The 15,073-nt window shown below is 48.1% G+C and overlaps 1 protein-coding gene across 1 annotated transcript in view; it reads left to right on the plus strand.

Annotated features, from left to right (window-relative positions):
- Window positions 1-9,425: 9,425 nt before the first annotated feature.
- The window catches only part of CUX1 (cut like homeobox 1), a 356,883-nt gene continuing 351,235 nt past the window's right edge, over window positions 9,426-15,073 (plus strand). Inside the window, 1 exon segment of the mRNA XM_087417692.1 lies at window positions 9,426-10,151. Coding sequence (XP_087273818.1) covers window positions 9,822-10,151 — 330 coding nt within the window. The 5' untranslated portion in view covers window positions 9,426-9,821.

The raw sequence follows: 15,073 nt of genomic DNA on the forward strand, positions 1-15,073 counted from the left end.
TAACCTATAGGATGGAACCAATGACGCGCTCCCAATGTCGCCTCAGCCAGATTTTAAACTCACTCCAGGGCAGGAGCTGCTGCATTTTATTTGGCTCTATATACACCCCCACCTGCCTTCTCGCCTGCCCCCAGCGCGCGCGCACACACACGCCCAACACCAGCCTGACACTGGGAGCAGTTGTAGATTTGAGTTGACTTTATTTCACACCACTTTCGAGAAAGCAGGAAACTTTGCTTCTCTGTCTGTGGTTGTGGTCTTAGCCCTGATTTCTGAAATAAAAGGTCCAGGGTGACCAGGCCTTGAAGCTGAATGTGAAAATAGCCCCAGCCAAGGTCAGACCTACCAGAGACTTCATTCTGGTACTAAGTGCTTACGTTGCCGAAGCAAAGAGGCTGAAGGATTACAACGCTCTGCAGCACGGAGAGAGTGTGTCGGGGAAGGGAAAGGCATTTAATAGCCAGCGACGACATGGCACGGGATGAGATGGCTGTGCAGGGTGATGTTCTCTCATTCTGGGAAATCTTCCCACGGTGCTCAGCCCTCCAATGGAGGAGGAGCGGAGAACTCCCTCAGACTCCAAACCTGGAGCACGGTAGGCCTTCAACAAATATATGTTGGAGGAATAAATAAATAAAAGCATCAATTGTTTTGGAAAGGCATTTGTGAGGGGGCAGCTGAGATCAGGTCATTAAAAGGTAGTCAGAAAATTGAGCAGGTGCTTGGCAGCTTGGTTGAGAAATCCAATCTCTCTTTCAAACAACAACTTTCTGGGGCTCTGAACCTCAGTCTGCTTGTCTATAAAATGGTATTAAAATATCAGTGGGAATGCAGGGAAGCAAAGTTAGGGTGTGTGGATGTAATGCAGTTGAATGAGATTAAATAATAACAGCTGACTTTTATTGGGCACTTACTGTATGCGGGTAGACCTCGAAGCATTGTACGTGGATTTTCTCGTTTATTCCTCACTGCATTCAATGAGGTGTGCAGCTCTGCTGCGGAAACAGATTCGGTGAGGTTAGATGACATGCTCAAGGTCAAATCATTCTTCAGCAGCATTTGAACCCACCTCTGACCCCAGGGATGTGTGATTCAACGCGAACCACCTCTCCTCAGCTCTGCTGTTTAAATGCTGAGTGGGGGCCGGCCCTGTGGCGTAGCAGTGAAGTGCGCGCGCTCTGCTGCTGGCGGCTCAGGGTTCGGATCCCTGGCACGCACCGACCTGCTTGTCAGGCCATGCTGTGGCGGTGTCCCATAGAAAGTCAAGGAAGATGGGCACAGATGTTAGCCCAGGGCCAGTCCTCCTCAGCAAAAAGAGGAGGGTTGGCAGATAGCTCAGGGCTGATCTTCCTCACAAAAAATAAAATAAAATAGAAAAATGCTGATTGGACTGTTAAGACAAGGGTCCTTTTTGACACAGTGAATTGGAAAAAGACGCTCACGTGGGAATGGGTCATTCGCAGGAATGGCATGTCACTTGCTGTGGGACATCGTCCAAAATGGCAGTCCCCCACTTTCGCCTTCAGACATGCCACCAGCATTTTGCCATCTAGCTGGCCTTTAAGATGCCAGCCTGCTCTCTGCCTCCTGGGCTCCCAGCTGAACAGCCCACTCACCATATCCCTTCTTCATATGGGTTTATTCTGTGCTGTGCTATGCATGCTTTCCTGACCCAAATACCCTCCACCTTTCTTTCCACCCCTTATATCCCGCCCTGTTGGAGACCCCATCATTTCTGGAATCTTTTGCTCGTCTAAACTGAAAATGAATCTCAGTTAATTGCTCGGATCCATGCTCCTGCCACGGCGCGTGTTAACATTTCACCAGCTCCTTTCCTGGCTGTGGTGCTCAGGTTGCAGCATTAGACCTCCTCCCGTTATTGCCCTGTTCCTCACGAAAGCTTCTAAGGGCGGGGACATCGCCACTGCTTCTGGGTTTCTTTATAGTGTGTGACACAGCGCTTTGCTCAACAGATAGCACAGGTGATTGGACAGTGGACATTCCAGCGTTATTGGTGATATCTTATCTGCCCCAAAAAACCTTTTGAAAGAACACAAGGATCCCGCGAAGCCACAGTTTGGCCTTTGGTGTCGTGTCTGTTGTATTTTCCTCCACTGAACCGTAATGACTTCAGTTTCTCTCAAATGCCTTTGTATTTTATATTTACTTCAATTAGCATTAATAGAACTATACTTTGCACCTTTATAGGATCTTTCATTGGAGAGCTCAAAAGCGTTTTACAAGACAGCATTAATTATTTCCATTTTACAGGCGAGAAACCTGAGGCAAAGTCAAATAGTGACGCAGTGGCAAAATTAGGATATGATTTTCCCTTTCTGTTTTCAATTGTCTATTATAATCATCAGATCACATGATCCCTTCTAGGTTAGAGTTAAGTTACTATTTAAAGAAATGACACATCAGGCTTTTTCATCATCCTTATTTTAAATAATACCTGCTATTTCCCTGCATCATAAAGGTAGCATATGCTCATGTAGAAATTATATAAAATACAGAAATATTAAAGAAGATAAAACTTATGCTTAAATTCATTGTCAAGAGACACCCACTGTTAACATTATAATGTGTTTTCTTTTGGCATTCTATACATATATAAAATGTGCTATTCTTTATAGTTGAGCTCATAATACATATTTCATTAGTTATTGAGTAATTTCTGTATTGTTGGACACTTGGATCATTCCATTTTGTTGTTTTTTGGTTTGTTTTGTTACCAGAAATACCTCTGTGATGAAAATGTTTGCATTTTATTCTTTTATTTAACATGTGGTTTTCAGATTATACTTTGTGTGTGAATATTTTAATAAGAAAAAATAGTTGCTAGATTCCAGGCCCACTTTCCTGGCTTCTTCCTTCTATCTCACACACAAACAAAATTTCCACATCGTATGAGATTCTGCTAGCTACTTAAACCTCTAAAGATATCATAATACAGATCCTCAAAAACTGACACTAAATCAAATATTTAATGTAAATGAAGCTTGAGGGAATGAAATAAGTTTCTACTCACTGCTAGAAATATCAGGTTCCCTATTTACGACTGGAACAAGCTTTCAAAATCCTACAAACCACACTTACCCAGGAAAAAAATAGTATACAGTCTGACAGTGCTTATGACAAAAGAAAATCTAATTACACTCCATGAAAACAAATCTTCATTCAACTCCTACTGTACAACTGCAGAGATGTGTCAGAAAAGATCTTGTGGAGAAACACAACAATACTTTGCTTCATGTTGTGAATACAATTTTTAAAACACAATGCCTCCACCCTATATGTGCTGGCACCAGGGACGTAGTTGTGTGGTTAAAATATTGGATGGCAAACTGATATTGTAAGAGCAATATTAATAATGAAAGGTCAATATAAATAGAATGCATACGGCTCAGAGCTCCCAGGAGGAAAGAAAAGGAATTAATATCAGATCTTAGCACAGAACTTGAACTTTACATTAAGCAACATAATAATAATAATATTTATATAGTACTTTACATATTTCAAGCCCCTTCAAGCTACTAATGATGTACACTATTATTTCTAGTGATTCAGTGATGACATCAGTAAGAGTCCTATCAGATGGCATTTATTTCAATAGTGTACAGGAAATATGTCATGTGACATTTACATGGGCATCTTATGATGAGGAAGGAGTAAAAAGGGGAAAATGAGATGGGATATTCTAACAAACTCTAAATTTCAAGAAAATTTATGTTAGAATATAGGTTTGGTTAAAGAAACTGGGGTAGGGATGTGTGGCTGGTGAGGTGGGGTTTGGAAATTGGTGGGGTGATGAGAAGGCCTAGGTCTCTCTTAGGGGCTTGGAAGTCCCAGAGCAGTCTGCCATTGAGTCTATTCAGCTAGATGTCTTTTCTAAGCATAAGCCACCTCCATCTGCAAGACTGAGCTGCAAGCTTTCTTGTTTAAGACAAGCAGAGGAGAACAGAACATAATCATTAGAGGTGGAGAAAGATACCTAGAGCTAGTGACATTGACATATGCTGTCCAGAAGTGGAAGGCGGAGTTAAATGGTGGGCCAGAAATTAGCCTTTGAAGATTCCATACAGGGTCTTGGAGACTGAGAGATGCTGTCACCAGAAAGAGGCTGAGAGGGTGGTGAATAGGAGAGTCTACTGTTTAGAAATCATTATGGTTTGTTCTTACAAGTTTGGCAGGTTCTTGGTACAATTATATAACTACACGTACATTTGGCGTATAGAGATGAATTATGTACAATGCATGTAATTACATGTAGCAAAAAGTGTACTTTTATTTGGTGGGTATTTACATAGCACAGTGAATAGTGTACTTAGAAATAATTAACATAAAGTATTATTTAAAAAACAAAACAATTAAAAGTAGTTTGGCTTTCTTGAGCTCCAAAAAAAAGAATCTGGAATCTTTTATTTATTCCAGTAGTCTATGCCAAATCGTTCTGGAAGGCAGTCACCAAAGACAAAAGGAAGACAGCGTAATTTCTCTCTGTTATTCATAATCTTTTGATTTAAGGAAAAGACCTTTTCAAACTTAAAGTATCTCAAAATTTCTGAATGGCCTTAGATATTCCTAAATTTAAAACATTTACAAATTCAGTCAACTTGAACAATTTCCTTGATATAATTTTCAGCTTCTCTATTTGTGAAATTGAGATTCCCATATGACTTTTTAGGATTATAATTTGTTTTACCATGCATCAAAAAGTAGCCAGGTCTTCATGTTTATTTGTGAATAAATTACGGTGTAAACATTTAGCATTACGTATTGTCTCTGGTTAGCTGACATATTTCTTGTCAAAAACTATTCAAAATCAGTTCTAATTTGGATGCAAAAATATTCAGAAAGTGAATTAAGATTTTAGAATGAATCTCTTGAGTTTTCTTTTGAAGCATATCACATAGAACAGAAGATCAGAAGATTTCTGAATTTTTTCATTATTCTTGAAGCTAGGTTAAAAAACTCTAGATTATTCTCCTACTGTTTCTGGAGATAGAGTTTCTAGGTGAAACTTAATTTTATGAGTCCATTATAAATAAGATCTCAGAACATAAAGACTCTTTTGTATGGGATAAAGAGGATGGTTTTTTTTTTTTTTTTTAATTTTTCTATAATGCCCTATATTGTAAGACATTTTTCAGTCTGGAAGAAATTCCTGATGGTTAATTCCTTCAAGGAATTAGGTTAAGTGCATCAGAACAATTACTAAATTAGAATCTTTAGAAAACAATGTAATGTATTTTCATTTCTTGGGGCTACCAAAGGAGGACCAATTAGGTAATAATCAACCCATATGGTATTTTAGAGAATTTGCAAAATTTTACCTCAGTGTCTTCAATCAACTATATGTAGATATCGGGAGAGGGGAGGGTCCACCAATGCCGGGAAGGTAGGAAAGTGTGTTTTACAATTTTCTCTAAGTAACATTAATTAGCATTATCACATCCCCAGTATGGCCACCGAATTTTTCTCAGGCAAAATAAAATGGGTCAGAAAAGAAATTTAGGAATTCTAGGCTCATATATTAGTCATTTAGTTGCCTTATTTGGTGCTAAGCTGTATTTCATTTAAACATGTCAGGAACAAACATCATTCTGGTCAGACTCCTCCCCCCCCATCTGATTACTTGGGGCTTGATTTTTGAAAGCTTGGGATGGCAAATTAGTCATCTACTTGGGAATTGTGAGCTTTCCTTCCTTAAAGGGAGAGCCTGAACGTCAAAAAGCGAAAATAATGCCTCTGGACTGTTTTTCTTGTGCTTCATTCTAAGTAACATCATTTTCGAGTCAAAGTGCTTTTGGTGCTGGGCCAGTTACCTTGCTAACCTGCCTCTTCCTCACGCTTTGTTCTGGGGGTTATAGCCATTATTCTATTGTCTTTGTACGTGCTAATGGAGATCTAGGTCCTTGCGCCTTTCCTTTTCTGGATATTTTATGCAGGACACAGCTTCGTAGATCCACTGCATTTGGATGTCGGTGGGTCCTCCTGACCTTCTACTGTGGCGAAGGTGAAAGTCAATCTGAAAAAGAAAAAGAAAATAGCCTTTAGAAATAGACATAATTTGTTTTCATTCTATGTCTATACTCAAGAAAAATAAAATATACTTGAAAAAGTTTTTTAGGTCCCTGTCGATTACTTCACTCAGCTAGGACAATTTTTGATCAGTGGTTTATCTTGAATGCTTTTCCTTTTCAAATGCTAACATTTTGTGGTGTTGGCAAAGTTATTCTAAACTTTCTTTTTCCCCTGACGAGAGCAAGAAGCCTTGTATAACCCAAAACTTTGGTAGAAGAAATCTAAATTTTATTTAAATAGAGCTTAACCTCTGGGCCATTCAATATAGTATTTCTCTGCTAAGTCAAGTTAGCATGTAAATAATGTAAATATAACTAGAAACGTAACAAGGGTATTTAATACTCATCAAATTTACTTCTAAAATATTGCGGTGGATTCAGAACCCTGAATTCCAACCAGATGTACTTCTGGAGTATTACACAGGTCGTATATATTTCACTTTTTTGGTTCAAACCCAGGGGATCAACACGATAATTAGATTGAGAACATCTGCACCAAATCCAAACCATTTCCCCTGATCCTTCCTTGAGTCTTCCCCACGGGAGGGATTTTTTTTTTAAGCTTCTGCACATTTTATTTGTCTAGTCACCTTTAGGGTCTCGCCGGCCTGCCACCGCACTAATAGGAGGGGAGGGCACACGGACCCCCAAGTGTGGGATAGGGGAGGAATCGCCAGAGGTGGCAATGCCATTTCCCGCCAGGGGCCTGGCTCTGGGACAGGGCGTGGCCAGGCGCGGGGCGCGCGGGTGGGCACGTGCGCAGGGACCTGGGGACGCGAGTGTCGGGGCGCCGCTGCCCTCTACCGGGCGGCGCGGTCGAAGCTGCAGCGCGGCCACCGGCCGACTCCGCGCGCGCGGGCTCTGGCGCCCCACACCCAGGCGGCTCTCGGCGTCCCGAAGTCGGGAGTGCCCTGCCGAGCGCAGCGTCACAGCATCTGGGGCCGAGGTCCCCGACGCGCTCCCACCCACCTGCTTCCTGCCCCTCCTGCTAGTCAAAAGTCTCGATGAGGACACCGAGGGCACCCCCTTCCAGACTCAGGAGCAGCGCGTTGACGAAACTGAGGCTCCTGGTCGGCAGTGCGAGACCTGGGGGCACGCGTGTTCTCTAAATCTTGGGGACTTTCATTTCCAGTCCTTTCCTTCAAAAGTGCTGAATTCACTACAACGATCAGCGCTAAACGCTCCAACTCAGTTGAAAAGCAATTATATTCCACTTACATCTTTTATTTTGTATTCCATACAGATTTTATTTACATATAATTTTCAAGATTAAGGAATTTGGGGATTTATTTTAACTAATTACATGTTAAATGAAGTGCGAGAGAGTAAAAGTACAGTATTCCTACTGGAAACAAACTCACACGTGTGTATAATCAATTAAAGATGATGATCATAAAGCCTGTGCTTTTGCCAGGTTTCTGCGGAGAAACAAATCAAAAGAGAATTGAGTTTTTCGTTGAAATTTTAGTATTTCTATAAACTAGGGACCTTGCTTTCTGTTTGAAGTGCACCCACACTTTCCAAGTTTCTGCACCCAAGGGAGTGAAAACTGAGGTGTCTGAACTACAGGAAGTTTCTAGGGCTGTTCCGTTGAAGCGGTGCGGGGGGATACAGAACTGGGCTCCAAGACTTTTCCTGTCGTGGCCTAAGTTGGCGCGGCTTGGGCGCATAGGGGCCGCTTAGACCCCTGGCCACCGGGGTTGCGGTGCCGGGACTGCGCGGCCACCGTGTGCGGCATTAACGTGCGCAGCGACACGAGGGTCGGGGCTGGCTTCCCCCACCTCCACTCCCTCCGTGAAACGACGTTCCTCTGGCTCGGTCTCTAAGTCCGGCTGGGGCGCAGGGGGTGGGCGCGCGGCAGCCCACGGCCAGCGCGCCTCGCACACGCGCGGCTGCCGGGGCTCCGGTCCGCGCGGGGTCGGGGCTCGGGCAGGTGGTCGCGGCGGCTCCGAGCGCTCGGCGCCCCGCAGGAGGGCGAGCGACAGCGGCGCTGCGCCCGCGCCCGCTCAACCGCGGCCACGGCCCCCCACCACAGGCCCTGCGGGCGCCGCGCTCGGCCACCATCGCGACCCCCGGGGACCCGAAACCCGCCCCAGGTGAGCCGGGCCCGGGGCCTCCCGCGGGGGCCCGGGGCGCCCCTCCAGCCGCCCTCCAGCGCCCCCTCGGGGCCGGGCCGGCGGCCGCCGCCCGCTGGGACTGGGGGCCCGGGCGGGGCGGGGTCGCGGGCCGGGCGCCGGGCGCCGCGGGGAGGGGGCAGGGGCCGCGCGCGCGAGGCCCGGCGGCGGCCGCCGGCCCTCGGGCTCCGACTCCGGCTCCGGCTCGGGCTCGCCGTGGCTGCGGCGGCGCCGTGAGGAGGAGTCCGCGTCCTCCGTGGCGGCGGCGGCGGCCGGCTCCAGGCCGGGTTTTGGCGCCGCCCGCCTGCTGCCTCCTGGCGGCTCCTGAACTCCAGCCCCCTCTCTATCAGCCTCTCACTCCGTCTCAATATGTCTCAAGATGGCGGCCAATGTGGGATCGATGTTTCAATATTGGAAGCGCTTTGATTTACAGCAGCTGCAGGTCAGGCTTCTCCTCGCTCGGCTTCTCGCCCGGGGGTGGGGGCTGCGGGCGGTCGCGGCCTCCCCCGGGGCCCCGGGCTGCCCGGCCGCCGGGGGGCCGCGGCGGCGGGGAGGAGGGGGGTGCCGGGGAAAGCGGGGCCGAGTCGGGGACAAGTCCCTCGCGCTCCCCGGCCCCCATTGATAACTCGCTTGATCAGAAATTGATCCTCTTTGTTCAATTCATCGATCAGCCCAAGATGGCGCCGGGAGCCGCCGCCGCCACCGCTGCCCCCGGTGTCGGCCCCCACCCCGGGCGCCCCCCCGGCCCTGCGCCGCCGCCACCGCCGCCGCCGCCGCGGGACCGGGGAGGGCGGCCCCGGCGGCCGCGGGGTGCGCGCGAGCGGGGCGCGGGCGGCGGCGGCGGGCGCTGCGCCGGGAGGGGCTGCGGCCCGGCGGCGGCGCCCGGCCGCGCGCCCCGCGCCCCGGCTCGCCGTATTCCCGGGGAAAGTTTGTGGGGAGTTGCTGTGGGGGTGAAGCGCCTGCCTCTCCAGGAGGAGCAGCCGCCGCCACTGCCGCCGGCGCGGCGGAGCTGGGGCTGGTGGCGCTGTGGTGCCGCCGGCTCGGGGAGGGTCAGAGCGGCCACCGGCGGCGGCGGCGGCGCGCCCGGCTCCGGCCAGGCGGGCGGGTGGCCGGGCGGGCGGGCGTCCGCGCTCCCCGGCCCCGGCCGGCCCGGGTCCCGGCCGCCGCCCCCGGCTGTCAGCCGGCCGGGGCCGCGCCGCCGCTCCCGCCCCCGGCGCCGGGCTCCCCGCGCGGACCCCGGGGTTTGTTTACGTCCGGGCGGGCGCCCCGGGGCCCCCCGCAGACCCGCAGCCGCCCGGCTCTTTTGTGTGCCTGCACGCGTGTCGCGGACCGGCCCCTCCGCAGCCGGGGACCCCGGTAGGGGCGCTTTGGGGAAACTTGCGAGGGGTGGCGGGGGCGCCCCGCGCGCGCGGAGCCCGTGGTTCTGGCGCCCTGCGGGCGCGGGCGCAGGGCTGCAACTTTCCCCGAGCGCAGGCCCGCGCTGCGCCCCGGCGCGCTGTCTGCCCCGGCGGGGGGCGCTTCTTCCCGCGCCCAGGGGCTCCCGCGGGCCCCAGTGACCCGCCCGCTCCACGCAGGCCCTCTTTTCGGGGGCCCTGCCCTCCCCGCACGGTCTGCGAGCGCCATGGAGCGCGCGGCGTGTCCGTTCCGAAATGCCTTCTCGGATCGGGTTCTCGAAAGCAAAGCCCCGGGGGCCCCGCTGGACTGCGGCCTGCCGGACTGTGGTCCACGCGCCGATCCCCGGGCGCCGCGGGGGGATCCCGCCGGGGCTCCCCATCGGGCTCCCGAGCCGCTGCCGCGCCCAGGGGCCCCGTTCCTGCCTGCCAGCCCGCACTCAGAGGAACGGCGCACCCTCGGGGTCCGCCCCGAACCTGCCAGCTCCGCGCTCGCGGCACCTGGACAGCCCCGGGACTCTGCCAGGTGGATGTTGTGTGTAGCCGGAGCCAAGCTGAAGGTGAGCGGCCTGTGGGCCAGAAGCTCGGTGAGCGCTCGGGGGCCGGGGGCGGTGGTGGGGGTGTCGGCAGCTTAGAAGAGCCAGGGCGTCCTGGCGCTTCGGGGTGGGGGGTGGTCCCTCAGCGTCCACGGGGCCGGCTACTGCTCCCAGCTCTAAGGTGTGCGTGAAGGTGAACTTGGCTGAACTTTCCCAACCGGGAGGACTGGTGATAGTGACCTGCACTACTTTTAGAAGGAAAAGCAAATGAACTCCAGATGCAGACTTGTATAAAACGCAGCGGATTGGATTAAAACGTATATAAATGGAGTCTGACAACTTTAATTGTATATGCTTGTTTTCTGCTCTTGCCTGCGTAAGAACGATAAAGCAGACTCATAGTCGTTATGAAATTTCTTCTCATTTCTCGCTTAACTAGGAAGAAGACTATGTGAAGTATTTCCGATAAGATTAAAACTTAAAGGAGTTTGAGTATTTATTGACTAAAATAGATTACTCCAAAGTGTCTGTTGTGTAAATTAGATTCCTGAATGTAATGAACACAGCCGAATGGCATTTTTGATAAATTGGTCTACCCCGTTTTAGTAAAAATAGCTCCCTTTTATCATAATTTAATTCCTGTGCTTACTGTAAAACCCGTTGTGGAGTTTTAAGAGACAAACCTTAATTTTTTCCACTTGTCTTGCTAAATGTGACATTCTAGCTTAATATCAATGAGGTTTCTTTTTTAAGCATGCTGGCAAAACTGTTTGGGAGATGGATTTGGTTTCTAGAGAGTTATTAGTTTTATGAACTACCCGCCCCCCCCCCCCCCCCCGAGTGATTAGCTGCTTCTTCGGGGTGTCATGAGGACGTTTAACTGTGTAACTCCAGGATTCGACGAAAAGTTTCCGGTCAGTTTCTGTGAATGAACGTTCAGATGTTGAATAAAACAGCCCTTTATGTGAGCACCCTTCTCTTTGCTGAGCACTCTCTGGCTTTGGACGGTGGGTGATGATTGGGCCTTAGACGCTGCTTCATCGCATGTTTGAAAACTTCAGTTAACTGTGGAACACCAGTGTTCAAGTATAAGGCTAAACTGGTTCTTTCCCTGGGCCCTGAAGAGGCCTTTTGAGTTGATATCTAGTTGAGGGTCATCTCTGTTCCCACAGTCAGTGAGCCAATGAGACTGCAGTTTGAGAAGAGAGAATTCGTTCGTTTCAGACCCATCTCATCTTTCCGGAACCCCTTACACAGAGACCGGGTTGCCTGAAAGCCCAGAGCGGGTTTTGGCATTGCCACCTGAGGGTAACAGGCCGCTCTCAGCTAGACGGTGATCCAGTTAGAGACTTCACAGGTCCAGGCGAGATGAGGCAGTGGCGGGCCTCTGCCTCGACCCCCCGAGCAGGGGCTGTGTGCTTGTCTCCCCTCTGGATGGTGTGTCTTGAAGCTTGCCTTGGGACGTGGAGCGAGTGCCCAGGAAGAGAGTTTCTGAAGACTGAGGTCTATTTTATTTCCTTTTTAGTCCCAAAGGCTGTGCTATGGAAGTTTCAGTGCTCTGGTGTTGCTAAGACTAGTTGGACAAGTTTTTATCCTATCCCAGACTTGTAAAAACCAGGCTTTTTTTTTTTTTTAAATAAGAAAAACACCATTGTATAAATTTTCCTTTTAAATACACGTTTGAAAAGAGGACACTTTGTAAAACAAGCTCATGTAACTGGATGTTAGTGAAGCTTTTGGGGATGGGGCCTGCCAGTGACTGGCGTCCGTGGGAGGCATTATTCCTACACGGTGCCTATTCCCTTTAAGGAGCCTCTGCAACAGGAAACTTGAAACGTTTTCCTCTTTTTCAAAATAAGAAAATAATTTCAGTTTTGCTGAAAAGTCCATTTTCTGGTTGCTTTTATTTTGCTTTCTCCTGCTGTGGATGTGTGTATGTTACCGGCTCTTCAGGACTGTTCCCCTTGAGAAGTAGATTATTTTGATTAAAATATGTGTCCCATCTAGTACCCTTTTCAAGATAGTGAGTAAACAGATCGAAGGCTCCTTCACAGCTGCTGTCTTTGTTTCCTTGGTTCTTTTAATATCAGTGTCTTTGAGATTGGGTGTGGGAAGGGGTCATTACCAGTTGATTCAAGTTTTTTTTTCTGTGTGAAACTATGTAGGGTTTTTTGTTTTGAAGGTGCAAGTCAGTGAAGGGATGGAGTTATGCAACAACTCTTGATACAGTCAGGTCCATAAAGACCCTCTTCACCTGTTTCCTCAATTCCACACATCTCCTGCCAGGAGTTAGCTACATGAGAAAGTTGGAAAGGAAAAGGTGACACATGGCCGATCCCCTCAGGAAGTATTCTCTCCTCTCCACTGAGCTAACCTTAAAAATGCTGTCTGGGGAGCTGATTGGTCCCAGGACCTTTAGTGGCTGTTGAAAAAGTCCTCTGCCCTATTGCATACAATTAAAACACACCCACCAGGTTTATGCATGAGCTGAGCAGAAGCGGGAGTCTGTGCTCCGAGGCCCCCTCTGGGTCTGCCTGTAGCAGTCAGCAGTCAAGACTGCTCCCGGGGCTGCGCTCACATTCTGAGTCTTAGAGAAAACAAGGCTCAGAGTAGAAAATCCATACTCGTTTCAGCTCATTTATAAAGCCCAAGGAGCATCTGCAGTGAAATGAAAGAAGGACAAATTTGTTAGAGGAAAACTTGTACGTTTTTAAAAAGAGAAATTCATCATGTGAAAAATCCTGCAGAGCTGGGCTGGATTCCTCCTGTGCTTCCGTTTCGTGTGGTCCACACATTTGGCCTCGTGTAAATGTCACATGTTTAAAAGACTGGTGTGTCTGATGAACTGTAACACGAATGCTGCCTAAAAGTTACTGTAAAAGTTATTCTAATATATAGGATCAGACATTATTTTAGGATTCATTAAAAAACCTATTTATAATTATTTAATGTATAACTTTTTAAAAAGTATATACTTACTGTCCCTATGAAAGGTCTGATTTTTACAGTTGTCAAAGATAGAAATTCATGTATCTCGTCCTATTGTTTTGTCTGAAGTTCTGCATTATGGCTACAGAGAGAGTTTTGGTTTCCACTGAAATTCCCCTGCCTCTGATTGTTTAAACCAGACCCTTAATCTTATTTTAACATACTTAAAATGTTCAAAAAACCCGGAAGAATTGTTTTGTATAAGTAGCAAGTGAATGTAGTTTAAACACTCAAGCAATTCTGGTATCTAATTGGAAACAGGTGGAATTCTTGGAATCCTGTGTTTGAATCTTATTCTAGCAAAGCATTGAGACACTTTTTACTTATGGCCGTTCATTTTGTTGAAGCTGTTTGAAGAGGGGCCCCATGACCTCTCGTTGTGGCCCACTACTGTTTACCTGGACGTTCCAGTCATGCTGGGCATTTTAGGGACGAGATGCCTCCGTATGCTTGGATGCCTGGGAGAACTGTGCATGCGGATCATGGGGTGAAAAAGGAACTTTCCTGGCATAATTAGGCAAGCGATTTAATATCTGTATTATGTAACTTTTATAGCAAAGAAGTTGTGAGTTCATTTGTAATTTCTGATTTAATAAACATGTATTGTCATGTACATTTGGAGTCCATTTTATTATACCCTGATAATGACTAGAATTCAGAGAGAAACAGCTTTCCCTAAAAGTTCTGCATTTAGAGATTTAAGCTTAAACAGCAACCACAAAAATAGGAGACTATTTGAATCAGATATTGGCGATGGGGCCCTCTAATTGATTGTCTAAATCGTTTTTCCTATTCTATTTTTCAAAGCCACGACAGCCCTGGTTTTGCTGTATGTTTAAGAACCAACTTTTAGTTGGTGTTTAGGTTTAGATTTGTTGGAGAGGACTGCTGAGGTTTGTAGTGAGCTGTTGGTCCCGGCACAGTTCTGGATTTGCTGAGCTGTAACAAGCCCTACTTTTCAGCTGTCTTCTGAGGACGTTGGTAGAGGAGAGTGGTCTTTGGCCGGGCAGGAGGTGTCCCTGCAGGAAGTTACCTGGGGTTGAGGGGGACCTGTGGCGTGCCCTCATTTGCGCCACCCCTGAAGCAGCTTTGAAGCACCTGGGCTAATGCACCTGGGCTGTGACTTAAAGAGTTTTACGAAGTGCGTGTGCTCCCCTATTCATGTAATGTGACAGTTAAAAAACATAACGAGGGCAAACAACTCTTTCTGAAAGACAGCTAATTTGTAGCAAAACCCGTCAATAACCTCTCCTTTGAAAAGTAGGCCACTCTCTAATAAAAATAATTCTGATTCTTGCTGCAATTAAATTCCGATAGGATGATGTTAGTGCACAAAATAAATGTCAATTTCTTCATTTGAATCTGAAGGCTTTTCTTTACTGCGGGAGGCCCAGGGCAGTCGGCAGAATTTTTGTGTTTGTTAGAGCCCTGGGCTATGGGCAGCCCAGGGAGTTCCTCAAACCCATGGTACGCATTCCTGCTCAGAGGACAACCCACTCCCCATCCCTGAAGTTGTTCCTCAGGAACACCATCAGACAGGTGGCTGGAAAGGAATGGGGCTAGGAGTGTTCGTTCCTCCCGCGGATTTACCAAACACTGCAAAGCAACTGGGAAAACAGCTGGGTAGGATCCACATGAAACCGACTAGATTCTGCTTCCCTTCATTAAAGCGTTTGTGAAAATGAGTTGGGAATACCGACCAAGTGGCTCACACCTTTAGAAAACATGGGAGGCGACTGGGCCTTGCTTGTGGCTGACTCAGTCAGCTGACAGTGGAAATCCTGGGTACTTTTGACTCTGTGATTTACCATGTTAATTTCGGAAGAAATTAGCAGAGCTCACTCTGAGGCTTGTTCTTGGTGCTACTCTGAGTGTACCAGCATGCGGCCCGTTTTCTTAAAGACATCTTTCTATTTGGCTGTGTTTATTCAATAAGTAAAAGCAGTTAACGTTTTTTA

Source organism: Ceratotherium simum, chromosome 26 (assembly GCF_057802395.1).
Source record: "Ceratotherium simum simum isolate JZ-2026a chromosome 26, ASM5780239v1, whole genome shotgun sequence".
Taxonomy (NCBI): Eukaryota; Metazoa; Chordata; class Mammalia; order Perissodactyla; family Rhinocerotidae; genus Ceratotherium; species Ceratotherium simum.